We start from the raw sequence: 16,597 nt of genomic DNA, 5'->3' as shown, positions 1-16,597 counted from the left end.
TATCATCTCAGGCATAAGAAAGGGAATCAGTGCCTGAAGAAGTCAAATAAGATGTCTACAGATTATAATTTAAGTTAGTTCATAATGTCACAAGGGCTACAGCATCATAGAAAGAGTCACTGAAAGGGATACAGCTTTGTTTGCCAACTACTGACAACTAAATCTAGCATCAATAAACATTAAATTACAGTAATCCAGGGAAACCCAACAAGGGTGTTGCATATATTTAGCAGCTTACTGGAGAGGGTTTTGGATGTTGCGGGGCATCAGCTCGAGCCACTTGGTTAACCTTGCCATTATTCCCCATCATCTCTCCCTCCATTTTTTCATCTTTGCCCTCGAGCTGAAAACTACATGTGTCGTCATTATTCTGCATCTCTTGTTTCTCTTTAGTAGTCTCCTCCGATGGACGGGTCACTCCATTGGCTTTCGCTTGATCTGCTCCGTGGTTGGTTTCCAACGTGACATTTTCCAGCTTGCCCTGTTTCTCATCATTTGCACCGTGAACTTCTGCAGTATCATCCTGTGGTTGATCTACCTCTCCCAACACCTGTTTGGCGGATTCACTCTCTGCCTTATTCAGAGTTACTTCAGTACCATCAGCTTCAATTGTTGGTTTATCTGCAGCCACAACTTCTACGTTCTTGTTTCCCAGGTTGTCACTTTGGATCTCAGCATCTTTCTGGACTTCTTCCTCTGGACCAGTTTCTTCCATTTTGGCATCTTTCTGGACGTCTTCCTCTGGACCAGTTTCTTCCATTTTGGCAGCTAGGTCATTGGTTTTATCAGCTTCTTCCTTTGTTTCTTCACCGCCGTTCTCAACCGCATTTTCCCTGGAGGCTTCTAGATTCTCTGCTTTATTTAGAATCACTTCTGTACCACCACCAGCTTCATTTGTGGATTTGTCCGTTGATACTGCTACTTCAACGTTTTTGGTTTCCAGGTCATCATTTTGGAGCTTTGCATCTTTTACAACATCTTCCTCTCGACTAGTTTCATCCATTTTGGCATCTAGGTTATTAGTTTTTTCAGCTTCTTCCCGTGTTTCACCTTTGATCTCAGCCTCATTTTCTTTCTGTGCTTCCTCTGCATTTTCCTTCTCTGTGACCTCCACATCTTTCATTTCAACTTCTTTCTTTCCTTCAATTTCTTCAATTGCTGATTCCATCGCTTTGCTATCCTTCTTAGAACCCGACGATTTTCGTCCTCGTTTCTTAGGTGGCTCACTTCCAGCTGATGGAGGTGTTGCCTTGGCCTTTTCACTTATCCTTGCTGATCTCCTTGGAGTCTCACCAGTGCCCCAATCAAACTCTGATATTGCAGGATTACCAGGGTGCGATTTTAGGTATTGCTCCAACTGTCTTCTGTTATTAATTTCCTCCCCTGTTGGAGCAATAAATATGACCTCATTCTTCCTTGGTGTACCTTTCTTCTGCATGAACTGTAGAGAAACAAGGAGAAATGTGTGACACAAGAAGAATGTTTAAAAACTACAAACAAACACAGAACATTAGTTACACGACCATAATTATAAAAGCAAATCATTTTAATTTGCACAGGTCCATTAACCTTCACACATTCTAAGGAAATAGTCATATTTGATCATTAGTTGAAAAATGAAAATGTTCAATTTTGCATATTATTATTTTTTTTTTTTTTAATGAATTCTAAAAATGAATTATCAACAATTGTTATTGGTATTTAAATAAGTTTCAGGATAGAATCACAAGGCACTCATTTGACGACGCATCAGCATTGTCATCATCCAGGTGTTACCAGTTAACTAATTGCTGCCAAGACAGATTCATGTTGGCTAAATTTAACAACTTAACTGTCATAAATTTCTTCATGTGAAAAAAAATATATATATATATATATATTCTTCTTATGTCATCACTTCTTTAAAACTTAGTAGAGCTATATCCATCAGTTCATGGTCTTGCCACTGATCAACCTTCATGTGTCCACCTCAACATTACACCTCCTAATGCTCTTTTTCAACACCTCAAATCATGCCCACTTGACACTAACTCCATAAGTAGTGTACACCACTGTCTGATATTACATTGTATTGTTGCACCTAATCCTCAAAAGCTTAAGCTTTTGGAGTAATTAGTGGGCATTGTATGTCCTGGAATGTGTTGAATTTGTACTTGTTTCCCCACTTGATGTACAAATTTTGGAAGTCAGGATCACAGGAAAGGTCTAGTGTCTGAGCTTGAGGATCACACACAACTATGCAAGGGAGGGCGTTAGAGATTGATATCAGTATTGAGACCATTATTCAACAACTTCACTTTGGGGGCAATTGGTAAGCTAACAGGCAGACAAACTTGTAATTCTCGTCAAGCACATATAAGACAGCTCTAATTACATGAAAATATCCTTGAGTATGATTTTATGACATGTCATTATAATATCTTATAGATGCTGCAAACTTCTTCGAGTATCACTAAGTATTGGTCCCATCAATTTGGGGGGTGCTAACTCGTACTAATTTAACCTTCGGCATTTTTTTGCATTATGCAGCTGCCCCTGACATTCTCCAACATACACAGCACTAATCTTTTACACAATCACCTACCAACACCAGTGAAAGGTTCAATTTACCCCTTCAAACTATTAAATTTAATGCCACGACACGAGAGACAAGATTCAACAGGATATGGACATGAACACAGAGACACGAGAAGTATAATTATAACTTTCTTCTTGTATAAGACATACTACTTCACTGTATTCACAATGTGCCCAATGAGGGCACTTGCCATGCCCATATCCAAGCAGTATCAAAGAACCATTATAAAGACAGCTTTGGCAAGGTGAATGGGTTCATTAGCTGTTTGGATTTCAGATCATCATTTCCCTTGTTTTATTCCCCACAACTGCCACTGCTCTTCTAATACACTTGCCAGCAATGAATTAATAGTGGCTTTCAAACCCCACGGTGTTGGTCATTAGCTCAGCTTTCATCAAGGTGTATCTTTACTGTACTTCTCACCAGGGTATTGAACCTTACAAAATGAGCTTCCATCAATTTCTAACCCAAGAGTTTGACTTGTTTACCTTGGGAGTCAGCAAGTTCTTATCTTCGTCATCCAGGAAAATGTGGTCTTGAACCTAGGCCATTGTACTGACCAAGCAACCTCAAAAAATTTCTTCAACTTTCCTCCCCTCAATGTTATGCAGTCTAGGTGAAGGTTACAATATATACTAGAGGATTTTTGTCTCTGCACCCAAAGCCAAGACCCGTCAATGCAATGGCCATGTCATATTTTCAAATAGAAAAAGGCATGGGCAATAGAATGTGTATGAAGGCTTTGCAATAGCTGCATCCAAGGGCCTAGACAGCCCCGATGTGACAACCTTGTGGGCGGGTGCAAGACACATTGGCAGGTTACCACACTGAGCGAACTATAAGTACACAATTACACATCGTTTGGGTGTGGAAAGGGGAAGTGTTATATATGTAGGTGTGTCACTCCAACTGGTACGAGACCTTTTGGGGTAAAATCCAAGAAGAAAATCATATGGGCTCAACCCCAAAGCAGACAATATCATACCATGTGGTGAAGCGAGTCGTTACAAATGGTATCAAAGTCACCCGGCCAGAAGTGTGGCCAACGGGGACATTGAACCCCAAGGAGGGTTGATTATGGCAACCTTGTGGGCGTGTGCAAGAGGCACTGACAAGCTACCACATTGGGTGAGCTGTAGGTGCACAATCCCATATTGCCTGGGTGTGGAAAGGAAAAGAGCTATGTATGTATGTGTGTCACTCCAATTGGTATGAAGCCTTTTGGGGTAAACCCAATAACAAAACCGTGCGGGTTGGGGCCCAAAGCGAACAATATCATACCATGTGGTGGAGTGGGTCGTTACATCCGAGGACAAGCAACATAGAAAGATCTTTGGTCCAGGAGCTGATAAAATAAGTTCCCAAATTGAGGCTACAAGGAGAGGTGCACCAAATATGTTGTAGAAGGTAAATCAAATTTAATTATCCATCACTTGGTCTGTTTGGCAACTTGGATTCCTCTTTGCAAGGCTCAACCTCTCAAGTTCCATCTCAACCTTCAAATGCCCCTGTTTAGAATATTTCGGATGGGGTCACGATGAGGTGACCCTTGAGTGTGCCCTAAGATTATTTTGGACAGCCTCGCCTCTAAAAGTTATGGGAGGATTGATGACGACACAATGTGGAGAGAGCGCATGGCTCGTAGTGAGCCAATCCCAATTGGTGAGGAGAGAACAAGTGTCTTTAGTGAGACATCCTCATTCAAGCACTTTTTGTTTCAATGAGCGTCTTGGTGAGCCTTTTGTTTAGATGGTAGAATCTTCCCAATACAGCCATTCATGTGTGAGATGTTGATCCACCAAAGGATTCAAATGGGGTAGGGACCGAAACTCTAAGCTCTATTATAGAGTAAGCACAAAGTCCGTGATTTAGATCTAAAGGGGAGTGAATAGGTCTTGATGGTAGCTTTAATGGGATAACGAGGCCAAATGTCATGGCCTAGTATGGCTAGGGTAGAAACGGGTTTGTTTAGACCATTCTTGTTAGATGGGAACCTTGATGAGGCAGGAGTTACATGTTGCGAGTAGCATCTCTTGACCAGGGGTTGTTACAAGGAAAGTAAAGCTGATTGATGTCGTTGTAGTAGGAAGATTGATTGGTGATGGTGTAGACATGGTGGTAATTACTCTGGTCTCATTAACCATAGGACCAAAATGGAAATTAATATATGACCCGCATTAACAAGCCACAGATGATTCACACCTATGCTAGAAGGGGCAAAGATAAATGGAATTAAGGATTGATAGAATTATGGTTAATTTTTATTCTTATTTTCACTATTCATTTTTGCCATTTTTAGTGATTGTTAACTAATTAACTTAAGTTGGTATCTAGAGTTTTCTAATCTTATTGTAATTTGTAATTAGGGTTCATTTTGGTTGCCTGTATAAGCGCTCTCTGATGTAATATAGATTTTTCACTTTTGATTTGATTATCCAACAATGCATTTCAAAGTTTCTCCTCCCTAATTTCTTCTTCTTCCCCACTCTTCTTCTCTTTACCTCTCTCCTTCTCCTTCTTGTCTTGAATCAACCATCCACGGTGGGGGTAGTGTTGGGATTCATTGTAGATGCAGCCAGGGATATATTCACCATTAGGGCCATATAGGCACCATGTTGCTCAACAGGAAGCACAGTTATTAAAGGCTCAAGGTGCACTAGGGCACCAAGGTCTCCTGGAGCCTAAGTGCAAGAGTGAACCTAGTTCAAGTGTGACGCTTGTGTGATAAAAATGAGTATTAAGTGAAAAAATAAAATAAAATATTTATTACAAACTAGTCAAGATCAAAATAAAGGAATTTTTTCACATGTCAATTCAATGGATTAGCTAAATCAGTATACATACATCTTTCTAGTTTGCATATGAGTTCAATAAAATCAATACACACTTGGAACAGTTCAAGATATGCAACACAACTAATCAAAGGTCTTTTAAAATGAAAATTTTGGCATATAAACGTATAGGATCATATGTATATTGATTAAAAATGAAAATGAAAATGAAAATGTGCATAAATCCTTTTCATATGTATATACATTAACTACATCAAATACTCTTAATTTTGTGCAATAGAAAAAATCAATAACCATGTAGATTTTAAACATATATTATTTTAATTTAAATAGTCAACATACACACATGAATTCTGTTAAATATAGATCAAATAATATGGTTCGTAGAATAAGACCATGACATAATGCAGAGTTTCTAAATTCGTTGTTTAAAAAAAATAATAGAAGCATATGAACGAATGATTAAAAAAAAAGAGGCGCACTTTTGCTGAGCCTGGAGCCTGCTAAAAAGCATGAGCCTGAGGACTTTATGTGAACTTGACCGAAGGAGCCTGGCTTGTAGCACCAGCAAAGTCTTGACGAGCCTGGGCCTTTTTTGGAGCCTAGGCGTGCCTTTAATCCTTATGTGTGGGAGGTGAAAACACCTAGTATCATGAGGTACATACTGCAGTGAAACAGTTTTATTCTTCGTCAGAATGAGTTGTTCGTCTTGTTTCATCTTTCCAAAATGTGTTGGTGCATTATTCAATGTACTTCACGCTACATGGAATTTTAGGAGGGAAAGATTGGAAATAGAAATAGCCTTTGGCATTATTTTGCACATAGTGATTGTTTTGATACTCAGATCACTTCCGCCAATATGTAACCTTAAACTTTATACCGTTGCAGGTGTAAGGCAATAATTGACTCTCACGGAGAAAACAGAATGACCTTGACAATCGTTGAGTTGACCTTGTGATGAAGTGCTAACAATGTGACTAGCACTAGTGGCAATGCGATTGTAAGGTCACTGACAATGTTTGTCTTAGGCATCCACTATTGCACAAAAATACCTTCCCAATAGAGCTGACAAATTGTGGGTGTCTCGGTATTGTCATGCTAGTCATGTTAGACGTAAGTTGGAGATCCCAAAAAATTAGAGAGAAGTTTAAACTAGGCAGCCTTCAGAGAGATATAATGACAAAGATAGAGGAAAACAAGAGAACTTTGAGGCCATTGCTGCCCTCCTAATAGTGTTTCATAATATGTGTCAACTGAAAATGGGATCAAAATCCTCCTATGTATAGACTCCCCATTTTGCACCACCTGTTTATATTTTATACATATACATATATATATATATATATATATATATATATAGAGAGAGAGAGAGAGAGAGAATCAAAATTCACAAAAGTCCACCACATTTTGACAAATTTTAGCTTGACACAAGGATTTCTGAAAACTTCCATTTTGATCACAAGTTAATCCAGAAACCACCCCAAAATATTTTATAAATCAACCCCAAATGCCTCTATTTAAGTGTTCACTTTTAGCAAGAAGGTCATAGTACATGGGACCCAACCACCTATACTAATACTCAGAATCCATGCTTACTAAAGTTGACCAGCTGAAGTGCACCAATTGATGAATTTGGTTTTGGCGAGCATCAAACATGGAACCAATGACCTCCAATAAATATTTGCACAGGAATTACTGACCAAGGTTCAGCACAAATACACTAGCATTTATATGTTTTTAACAAAAATGCTTAAGGAACATGAAAAAGAAATATTGATCCATTTCAAATCATTTTAGGCATTTTTCAACCAAACCCACCATCCCCAACGAGCTTGGTCTTGATAAATCCAATTTTGGGTTTTCTTAAATTGATTGCTTTACCCTTCTGTCCCAAACAATTCAAAAAATGCCAAACATTATCATCACTCTCTTTTCCAAATTTACTCCCATTTTGGACCAAAATATCCCCCCCAAATGTCATAAAAAAAATTTCTTCCACATATCATAATACCTTGGTTATAATCAAAAATAAACATTGATTTACTACTTATCTTTTGACATTTTCAGTACCTAGTACTTCAACAAATTGTATTTGTATAATAAGACATTGTTTTATTTGCATGTAATCAGGAAAGCAGTAGACACATAACTCCTAAATTCCAAATTGTTTGGCAAGCATTGCTCGACTTTTCTCATCCAATTCAACTCAGAGTCAAATTTCTGTCATGGAGAACACTTCCAATAAGTCTCTAATAATCTGAATGCACACCTTCCAAGTTTCTTCATTTCCTAATCGTCAAGAGACTTGACACATTGCACAAAAGCAACCATCAAACTGTACTCATCAAATTCTGCCACGATTAAATCCAATGCCTACAGGTGTTTACAATCTATTGCAACAATTTGTTCAGGCAATAAAATTATTTAACAAACTCCAACAGAATTTTACAGATGATAAATCTTGTACTGCTGTTTTCTTTCAATTGTTTTGTCAAGGAGGACACTTTCAAACATTTTCTAATGACCTTAATGTGCATGCTCCTTTAAAAATCTACAACAGGCATAACACAGTTCACAAAACACCCATCAAACCATACTCACCGAACTGTGCCACAATTACGTCCAATTTCTAAAGGTGCTTTTGCTCTATTGCAACATTTTGATCAGGTAATAAATATCTTTACCATAATAATGAACTCTTACTTCAGCAGAATTTCACAGGTGAAAAACTTGCACTTCTGTTTTCTTAAGTTGAGCATGATAAGCTCATCAACGTACATTCAATTTTTTTTTTTTTTTTGACTGTGTGGTGGAGTGGAGGTCGGTAAGCACACATACACCCACTATTGCCCCAATGATACCACTTGAACCTAAAGCTTTTGTCAGCATATTTTTTTCCCTGAATACTTTTGTCAGCATATATTCGTGTTGTGAATACGGAAATGATGAATCACCAAATTATGACTTCCATAGGGTCAGGATTCATGTTGCACACATTCCTAATCCTTGAGAGACTTAACAAATTGTACGAAAGCACCCATCAAATTGTCTTCACCAGCCTGAGCCACAATTACATCCAATGTGTGTAGGTGTTTTCTGTCTATTAGAACACTTAGATTAAGCAATAAAAATGTTTACATTGACAACCAATTCCTCCAGCAGAATTTCACATAAGATAACTCCTATGCTTATGTTTCCTTTCAACTATCGACAGTTAAGGTGGGAACAAATCCTTGACTCATTATCGTATACTCATGTTGACAATATGGAAATGACGAATAACCTGATTATGATGTTCCTAGGGTCAGGATCCAAGAATCGATATACGGTCGAGAGAGAAGTCAATTAAATACTGGAGTCTTCATCCTAAAATTCAAAATCAATAAAGTCCAAGAGCACAAAGTAATAGACAGACTGGAAAGCATCGAGTTGATGGACTTCAAAAAACGAATAGAATTGTGCCAACAATATACATATTATGAAACAAATAACTTGGCACAAAAGAAAGCAAAACTGGCCTCCATGCCTTTATTTTTCTCTTTTGGCAAGTTCCCAGATGCACTTAGTTGAAAAATGGCTTTGTTTCCTTGTATTCTTGTTTTGGTGGTTTAATGAAAGTTTACTTGGGGGAAAAATTGGCTTTGTTTAGCTGAGTTGAAATGCCCATATGCAATATTGCCAGCCTAAGTAAGACTCCTGTAGTATCCTATATCAAGTTCTCGGCTCATTCTCACTTGCTGACTACCAAGCTGCAGAAGGAGACGGCCTATGCAAGACTTGCACTATATCCCAAACAAAGTTCTCAGCTCGGCCACATCTCGGACAGTTCTTTCACAGTTTGTTGTTATAAACTACAAAGTTTCCATTACAGAGAAATGACTCAAAAAGGCCATAATCCTCTCAATATGAAGACAGTCCAAGACTACATGACACTAAGAATTTGTTGTTGAAGTCCTCTCAATTTTAGGAACCTTCACACTTGAAACTTTTGTTTTTTTCCTTTTTAATAAGTACACTTGAAACCTTTGTTTTTTTCCTTTTTAATAAGTGCACTTGAAACCTTTGTTTTTTTCCTTTTTAATAAGTGCACTTGAAACCCTTGTGGCCCCACCACCACCAAAAAGAACCCAGGCAAAAAAAAAAAAAAAAAAAAAGAATTTGTCGTTGAAATAAACAAGATTGGTATTTTAAACTCTAGAGAGTTAAATTATTCATCCAATACCCACATTGTAGAACTCTTTAATCAAGCAACAGTTTCACACCACTGTAAAAAAAATTAAATAATAATAATAATAACTTACTACTAAAGCACTGCCACAACACAAAAAAAATTCAACAAACCTTCGCTTTGAAACAGTGAAACAGTGAAAATTTAGCCCAAATTCTACGAGAGGAACACAGATAAGAGATCAAAAAAATCAGATCCGAAATTGTGCTAAGGAAAAACAAAATTTAACAGGAAAAAATTGATGGATAATATGAGGAAAAAAAAATTGCAAGGAATAATAGAATCAAAGTAGAGAGAGAGAGAGAGAGAGGAGAGAGAAACCAATTTCTTCCAAGCAGGAGGAGCTGGGAGTTCCAAGGACATGGTATCGTCTTTGGGTCCAGTTTGGATCTCCTTATCCACACCACTCGCCATTTTTCACCTGCAAATTGAAACAATCATGAGTATTGAGAAGCTTGCCTGCTGCCTGGGGGCTCTCATCTTTTTTTTCAGAAAAAGAAAAGACGTCAAACAGAGCTTCAAGCAAATTAAGCAAAACCCCTCTCTCCCTCTCTAAGCATACCCCTCTCTCTAAAATTGTACCAATCCCAAGCTTCTTTCGTTGAGTTGTAAGAACAGAGCCACAAACCTCGTTGCGGAGTCGCAGATTTGCTCTTTTCTCCCTCTCTCTCTCTCTCTCTCTCTCTCTCTGATCTCTCAACGCAATCCTTACTTTCTCTCTCTAGAACGAAGCAACCGCCACAAAACACCACATGCCCACTTACCGGAGGAGCTATGATAAGCCCACCTGGGGAGGTGTCAAAGATCTTATGAACTTGCGCCTTACGATTTGTTTTATTTCGGTTGACGGGTATGATTTGCCCGTTAATGCTGTGTTTGTCTCCATTACAAAAACTTTGTGTGGCTTTATGATTATGAGATCACCACCTGTTTAACACGTGTCTTGTTTGCTTTATTGTGGACTAGCTTGAAAATTCCACGCGCAAGGGTGGCGTCTGAAGTAAACGCATAAGTTTAACGGTCGTTTCCAGTTCCGTCGATACACGCGCTTAATTACGAGAGTGGAATTGGCTATGTGATGAGAAAATGTGGATAAGACGTGGGGGCACCTCACATGTTCCTGCCAACATATCGGGCCGGGCCTGTCCGGGCCAGTGCAGACCGATAAGTCCAGGCCCATGCCTGACCGTCAGCTCAATGCACATCACTGTCAAATTTAACCCCAGAAAGAAATGTTGTCCTAATGAGGAATGATTGGGCTTCTTAGGGTGCATGAAGTAGCAACAAAGGAAAAATTAAAAATAAAAAAGTTTAAAACTTTTATGAGTTTTGGATAGGATAAAAATAATTTTTTTAGAAAATTATAATTTTTGCAAGTGGTTTATTTTCTTCAAAACCTTTCCGCATAAAACATATAAAAAAAAATATTTGTATTTTAAAATTTTATTATACCCATATTTTTATACGTTGATTGCACTTGATAGTGGCCAATTGTAATTTGTGATGATTGAAACATCAGTAACTCGTTGTTACTCCTAAGTTATCTCTCATTTTTATTTCTCCATTGCTCCCTCATATTTATGGTGTCTCTATCTTTTCTATTCATTCATTTGTTCTTTGTTTCAATTGCTTCTTTTTCTTTTTCTTTTTCTTTTTCTTTTTCCTTTTGTCCTTTTTTATCTTTCATATTTGTACATTTTCTTTATTATTATATAGATATTTGTGGTTTGGTTTTATTTGCTAGTTCTTGTCATCTTGAATGCATGTGGGGTTTGAGATCATGGTGATATTAATGTGGCCGGGAAGGATATTTGGGTAATCTTGTTGCTATAATTGGATTCCGACTTTATTTTACTTTTTTTGGATTACGGTGGAAAACTCTCTTTCTAGGCGGAACTTTATTGATTGATGAGCAGTTACGTTAACAAGACATTTACTTTTTTTTATATATTTATCAAAAAAAAAATATGAGAAAAAGACATTTGGCTAGCATATTTCTTACATTTACTTTAACTTTTAAATTAATTTTTTTTGACAATAATATCCCTGGTTCTTGACAACTATTGAAAGCGAAGGTGACATTGGTGGATGGTGATGGTGGTAGAAAGGCGATTGCAATGGTAGTGGTGGTGGAAGTAGGCAATGGCAGTGGAATGCGGAGATGTTGGGGGTAGGGATATAAGGTGGCAATTGTAAGATTATATTTTAATTGTGGCCCACATAATTTGAACGTTGTTAAGTAAATAGATATTAAACTAATATTATATTATTTAGTCAACTTATAAATTATATTTTTAGTAATTAATTATAGGGAAAATGTTTTACTATTTACTCATTACTTTGATAAAAAGTGAATATTAGGGTTACAATGGAAACGGGTCATCTCTTTATCTTTATAAAAGTTCATATCCCATGCGAAAAATTGGATTTCACGCTTTGATTATTGTACGGAATTGCAGGTTGTTCGTTTCGCAAAGAGGACGTTGGGCTTTATCTCTACGAGTTATATTTAACTATTTATAATATTAGTCTGATATGCATTATAGACATGTGAAAATAATGAAGTTAAATTTTCTATGATTATGTTTGTGTTTAATGTTCTCCTACAAATATTATAACATGTTTCTTTGTGATTAATGCTTCACACAATAATTATAGTTTACAACAATGGAAAAAATAAATAAGGAAAATATTTTTTGGGGAATAAATTCATTCACCCTCTATGTTTTCCTTATTTATTGTTTCCCGATTTTGTTATTTTAAGCAATGTGTGCATTTGGACATAAAGTCTCTAACATGTGAGGTCAGTATAATTTTTTAAGAAAAGAATGAGGTATTTGTAATTAAGGCAAACTTCAAGGGACTGTTTACTATAATTTATCCTTGTCATTAATAATTATTTAATTAATTTAAATAAAAATTAATTATAATAGACAATTTGAATGAAATAGCAACAATAAAGTGAGATGTAGTGTGCAGTTTTTATTTTATACTACGGAGTGTAAATATATATATATATATATATTATCGGCTGTGGTAATGTCCGACCTTTTAACATGCCTATAATATAATAATAAACTTAGGTTGACTAGGGGTGTGGTTGGTATTTCCACACATCTCAACCAAACTTGAATTAAAATAATGTTGGGATTTTAAAAGTGTCTGTCAATAAGAATATGCTAGGAAAGTGATTATGCACTAATGAGACAAATGATAGTGGGTGTTAACTGTTAGGTGGCCAGAAATGGTATAATTGACCGAAAAAATATGTTTATAATATTAATAGGAACTGGAAAACTTAAAATATTAATTGATCGCGATGTTTGATTCAAATTACATTTTCACCCTTTGAATGTTGATTTGAATACTCTTTATACGCATGGGTGTTCTTGGATATTTAAATAAAAATAGTCGCCTCTTGAATGGAATAGCACTAAAACATTCAACTTTTGAAATATATATATATATATATATTATTTTCATAGGTTGAAGATAATGAACATTGGTCGTTTTCAAATGAATTTTACGAAATTAATGCATTGTTAGGTAGGAGAAATAGAAAAATAAAAAGAAGACTGAAAGGGACAATTTTAGAAAAGCCATAGGTCATCCATCTTTTAATAGATAACTTAAGGAAAAGATTGTTATTTCATATTTATATGAACAATTATTTCATTTTTAAACTATTGCCCCAATCCCAATCCCAGACATCATATTTTAAAATTATATGAACATATTTTACTTGACTTTGATTTGTTTATCTTTTAAATTTTGAAGTGTCAATACTTGACTTTCTGTATCTACTAATTTAACACTTCTTGTCTAAAAAAAAAACGTTTATTTCAATGTAAAATATTTATATATATATATATATATATATATATATATATTGATATTTTGTTGTCGTAAAATATTTATGAAGAAAAAAATGTGTTAAAACTAACAAAAATAATTACCCATCAATTTTCGACAAATAATTTTACAAAATCTATTCAATGTAGCTGACCTCAATCTCGACTTAAATATTTACAAAACACTAAAGAATAAAAAATATATTTTTTTTGTTGTTAAAAAATATATATATTTTACCTAAAAAATAAAAATATTTTCCAAAGAAAATTTTTACGTCCTTTTCTCTAACCAGCTGAGCTACCTAAATACAAATCTGGTCAAGCTCCATAAGAGGGCTTATCGAGTCCATTGTGATTGAAGGCTTGTACCTCACCACACTTCTTTCTCAATTTCTATGTTCTTTTGAGTTATTGTGTATAGAAAGAGTGATGGTCTTGTACCAGGAGCCTACAACCAACACATTTTAGTTTTAATTATTGGATAAAGTACAGGAAATACCCTAAAGCATACTCCACGTAGCACTTTCGTTCTCTATTTTAAAAAATATGTTATTAATCCCATATTCTTTAAAAATTGAGTAAAAATACTTCTCAAATTACTTTTTGCATAGATCTGACATAAAATATGTTGTAATGTTCATTTTACTATTTTACTCTTTCGAAAATATCAAAAGAAATGTGTAGACTAATAATCTCATAGTAGATATGTGTTATCCACTTTTAAGGATTTTATTTCATCTTCTGGAAAGAAAAAAAAATTATTTATATATTTTCTCTAACAATGTATTATCTCTTTTTGAGTTGACTGTTTTATATTTTCTAAAACTTAAAAGTTTCTTATAAGTTACAAAATTCTTATTTCTTTTACTGGTCAAATGGAGATAAAAAAAAAGTATCTCAAAGAAAATAGGGAGTATATTTGTTCTCAATATAGTTGTCATATTAATATATAGTGTATCATATGGAATAAAAACCTAGTTCTTTCTATAATTATAAATAAATAAAAAATTGTATTCCCAATTAAAATTTAATATAGTTATCATTTTTCATTAAATATATAATTTAATATTTAAATTAACGATACCGATTCATTATTATTATATATATAATACACATTTAATTTTTTAAACGTTAAAATTTACAATAAATTATCACAAATATATATATGTGTGTGTAATTCTTTACATAGCAATAAATAGGTGTTAATTTTTTATTGGAGAAAAAAATCCGACATCATTGTCCTCTAGTCCTTAAAATTTCACACACACACATAAGTCACTGCATAGCAACAAATGAGTGTTAAAGTATTATTAAAAATAATGATAATAACCATAAAAAAAACAAATGGGCGTTCAATCACCCCCACCTTAACGGTGTTATCATTTTTCTTCACTTCACACAATGACTTGTTTTTATTTAATTAATATGTAAATTCTCTCCATAAAGATAATTTGGATAAAGTATTTCTTAAATGTATAAGATGAGATTTATTTGCCCAAATTGATACTAAAATGGTATTTTTGGCTCATGAAGGGTGTGATTAGTGTGATAATCACACCTATAAGGGTGAAGTACATAAAATACCCGATTATCACACTAATCACACCCTTCATGTATATATATATATATGTGCCGTAAAAGATTCTTTGAAATTGCATAACTGGATTTACAAATATGACCTCCATGTTTATAAAAGGATAAAAGCAAATATGACCATCATCTTCATAAAAGGTTAAAATGTAAAAAGATTCTTTGAAATTTCTTCTACACCAATTTAATGTTTGAACGGTAAAGTAAATACATTCAGGGTTAGTTTGGTATGGAGGAATGAAATAAGATAAGAATGAAATGAATCAGAGAATGGAATGGAAATAGAATAAAAATAGATCATTCTCTCGCTTAGTTATGCATGGCAGTGCGTGACAATGGCTATTTTGCTTGTTTTTGTAAGATTATAGGGTGTTATATGTAAAAAATAATAATAATATATAGAACACAAACACACACTAAAGAGAACTTTTATTACTCAAAATAACCCTCATCCACTGCCAAATACTGCTAATGATTTTATAATGATGAGTGGGGCACTCTCGCAGTATATTCACATTATCATGCATAAAAATATTAAGGAATCCATTTGATCGTTTGACCGAGGATTATATTAGGATTTTTTTTTTATATAGAAAAATAATAATTTGAAATCAACTACTCCTCGAAAGAAAATCTCAACCTGCACTTGAAATAACCAAGCTTCGGAATCAATTCCATTATTTATTTTCATAACAATACCATCACTATTTTAGAATGGAGAAACACAAGCAAGAGCAAAGAATTGAATTTAACTTGAAATAAATTTATTTCTTTAATAAACTAAACAACAAATTATTTTTTGAAGGTAAGTTAAGTGTAATTTTTAGGGCTCTATACTATTATTAAAAATACAGCGACGTCAAGAATTTTAAATCATCATTAAAAATATATAAATAATAAAACAAGTTATCAACTAAAATAAAATAGATAAAATAGGTAATTGTTTAATAAAATAATTTACTAAATAATAAAATACGTTATCAATTAAAATAAAATAGGTAATTATTTATTTGAAAATTAATCTTTACCTTATTGTAAACTAAACCATTATATTAATAAACAAAAAAAAAAACTTTTAAATAAAATAATATACCAAATAATAAAATAAGTTACCAATTAAAATAAATCTTATCACACCTGAAATTCTTCAAGGCTAAAAGAACTAAAATAAGTTACCAATTAAAATAGGAAGACGATATTCGCACTCCACTTTTCTCTATTTGCACTCCATTTATCTTTTTCTTTTAAAGTGAGAAGGTCATTGAATTCATTAAGGCATTATGCCTTTATTTGATAATGCCATAACTACCCTTCATCCAACTCTTTTCTTTTGGGAGATCCTCTCAAAATGATAATTTTATTTTGGGAAAATTATATTTTGGTGACCAAAATTAAACATAATTGCTATATAGTGACTTTAAAGTCAAGAAAAGGTGAATAGTGACCAATCTTGAAACTTAATTGATATTAAGTGACTATTTAAGGATAATTTGGTCAAAAACACTTAAAAGTTTAATAAACATTTTAAAAATAAATTTTAGATGACAAAATTGCCATC

General features: G+C 34.3%; 1 protein-coding gene across 3 annotated transcripts; it reads right to left on the bottom strand.

Annotated features, from left to right (window-relative positions):
- Positions 1–34: 34 nt before the first annotated feature.
- On the bottom strand, positions 35–10,445 carry LOC132283323 (methyl-CpG-binding domain-containing protein 11-like). 3 transcript variants are annotated; one of them, XM_059785262.1, is made up of 3 exons: positions 10,161–10,445; positions 9,920–10,019; positions 35–1,441 (listed from the first exon to the last, which is right to left on the bottom strand). In XM_059785262.1, the coding sequence occupies exons 2-3, from the start codon at positions 10,010–10,012 to the stop codon at positions 227–229; spliced, it is 1,308 nt and encodes a 435-aa protein (XP_059641245.1). In that variant the 5' UTR covers positions 10,013–10,019; positions 10,161–10,445; the 3' UTR covers positions 35–226. The 3 variants fall into 3 exon arrangements, with proteins under 3 accessions (XP_059641245.1, XP_059641246.1, XP_059641247.1); XM_059785263.1 differs by having other exon boundaries at positions 10,227–10,445; XM_059785264.1 differs by lacking the exon at positions 10,161–10,445 and adding an exon at positions 5,853–6,034.
- Positions 10,446–16,597: the final 6,152 nt, after the last annotated feature.

This window comes from Cornus florida, unplaced genomic scaffold (assembly GCF_030987335.1).
Source record: "Cornus florida cultivar Cherokee Brave unplaced genomic scaffold, ASM3098733v1 CherokeeBrave_3.0.0_Hap2_Chr11, whole genome shotgun sequence".
Classification (NCBI taxonomy): domain Eukaryota; kingdom Viridiplantae; phylum Streptophyta; class Magnoliopsida; order Cornales; family Cornaceae; genus Cornus; species Cornus florida.
This window is presented reverse-complemented; position numbering and strand designations above follow the sequence as displayed.

Excerpts from the sequence above, each read along its gene's own strand:
- LOC132283323 (XM_059785262.1), bottom strand. The coding sequence starts at position 10,012 with ATGGCGAGTGGTGTGGATAAGGAGATCCAAACTGGACCCAAAGACGAT. Across the intron at positions 1,442-9,919 it reads CTCCTGCTTGGAAGAAATTG|TTCATGCAGAAGAAAGGTAC; the intron begins GTTTCTCTCTCC and ends GTTTCTCTACAG.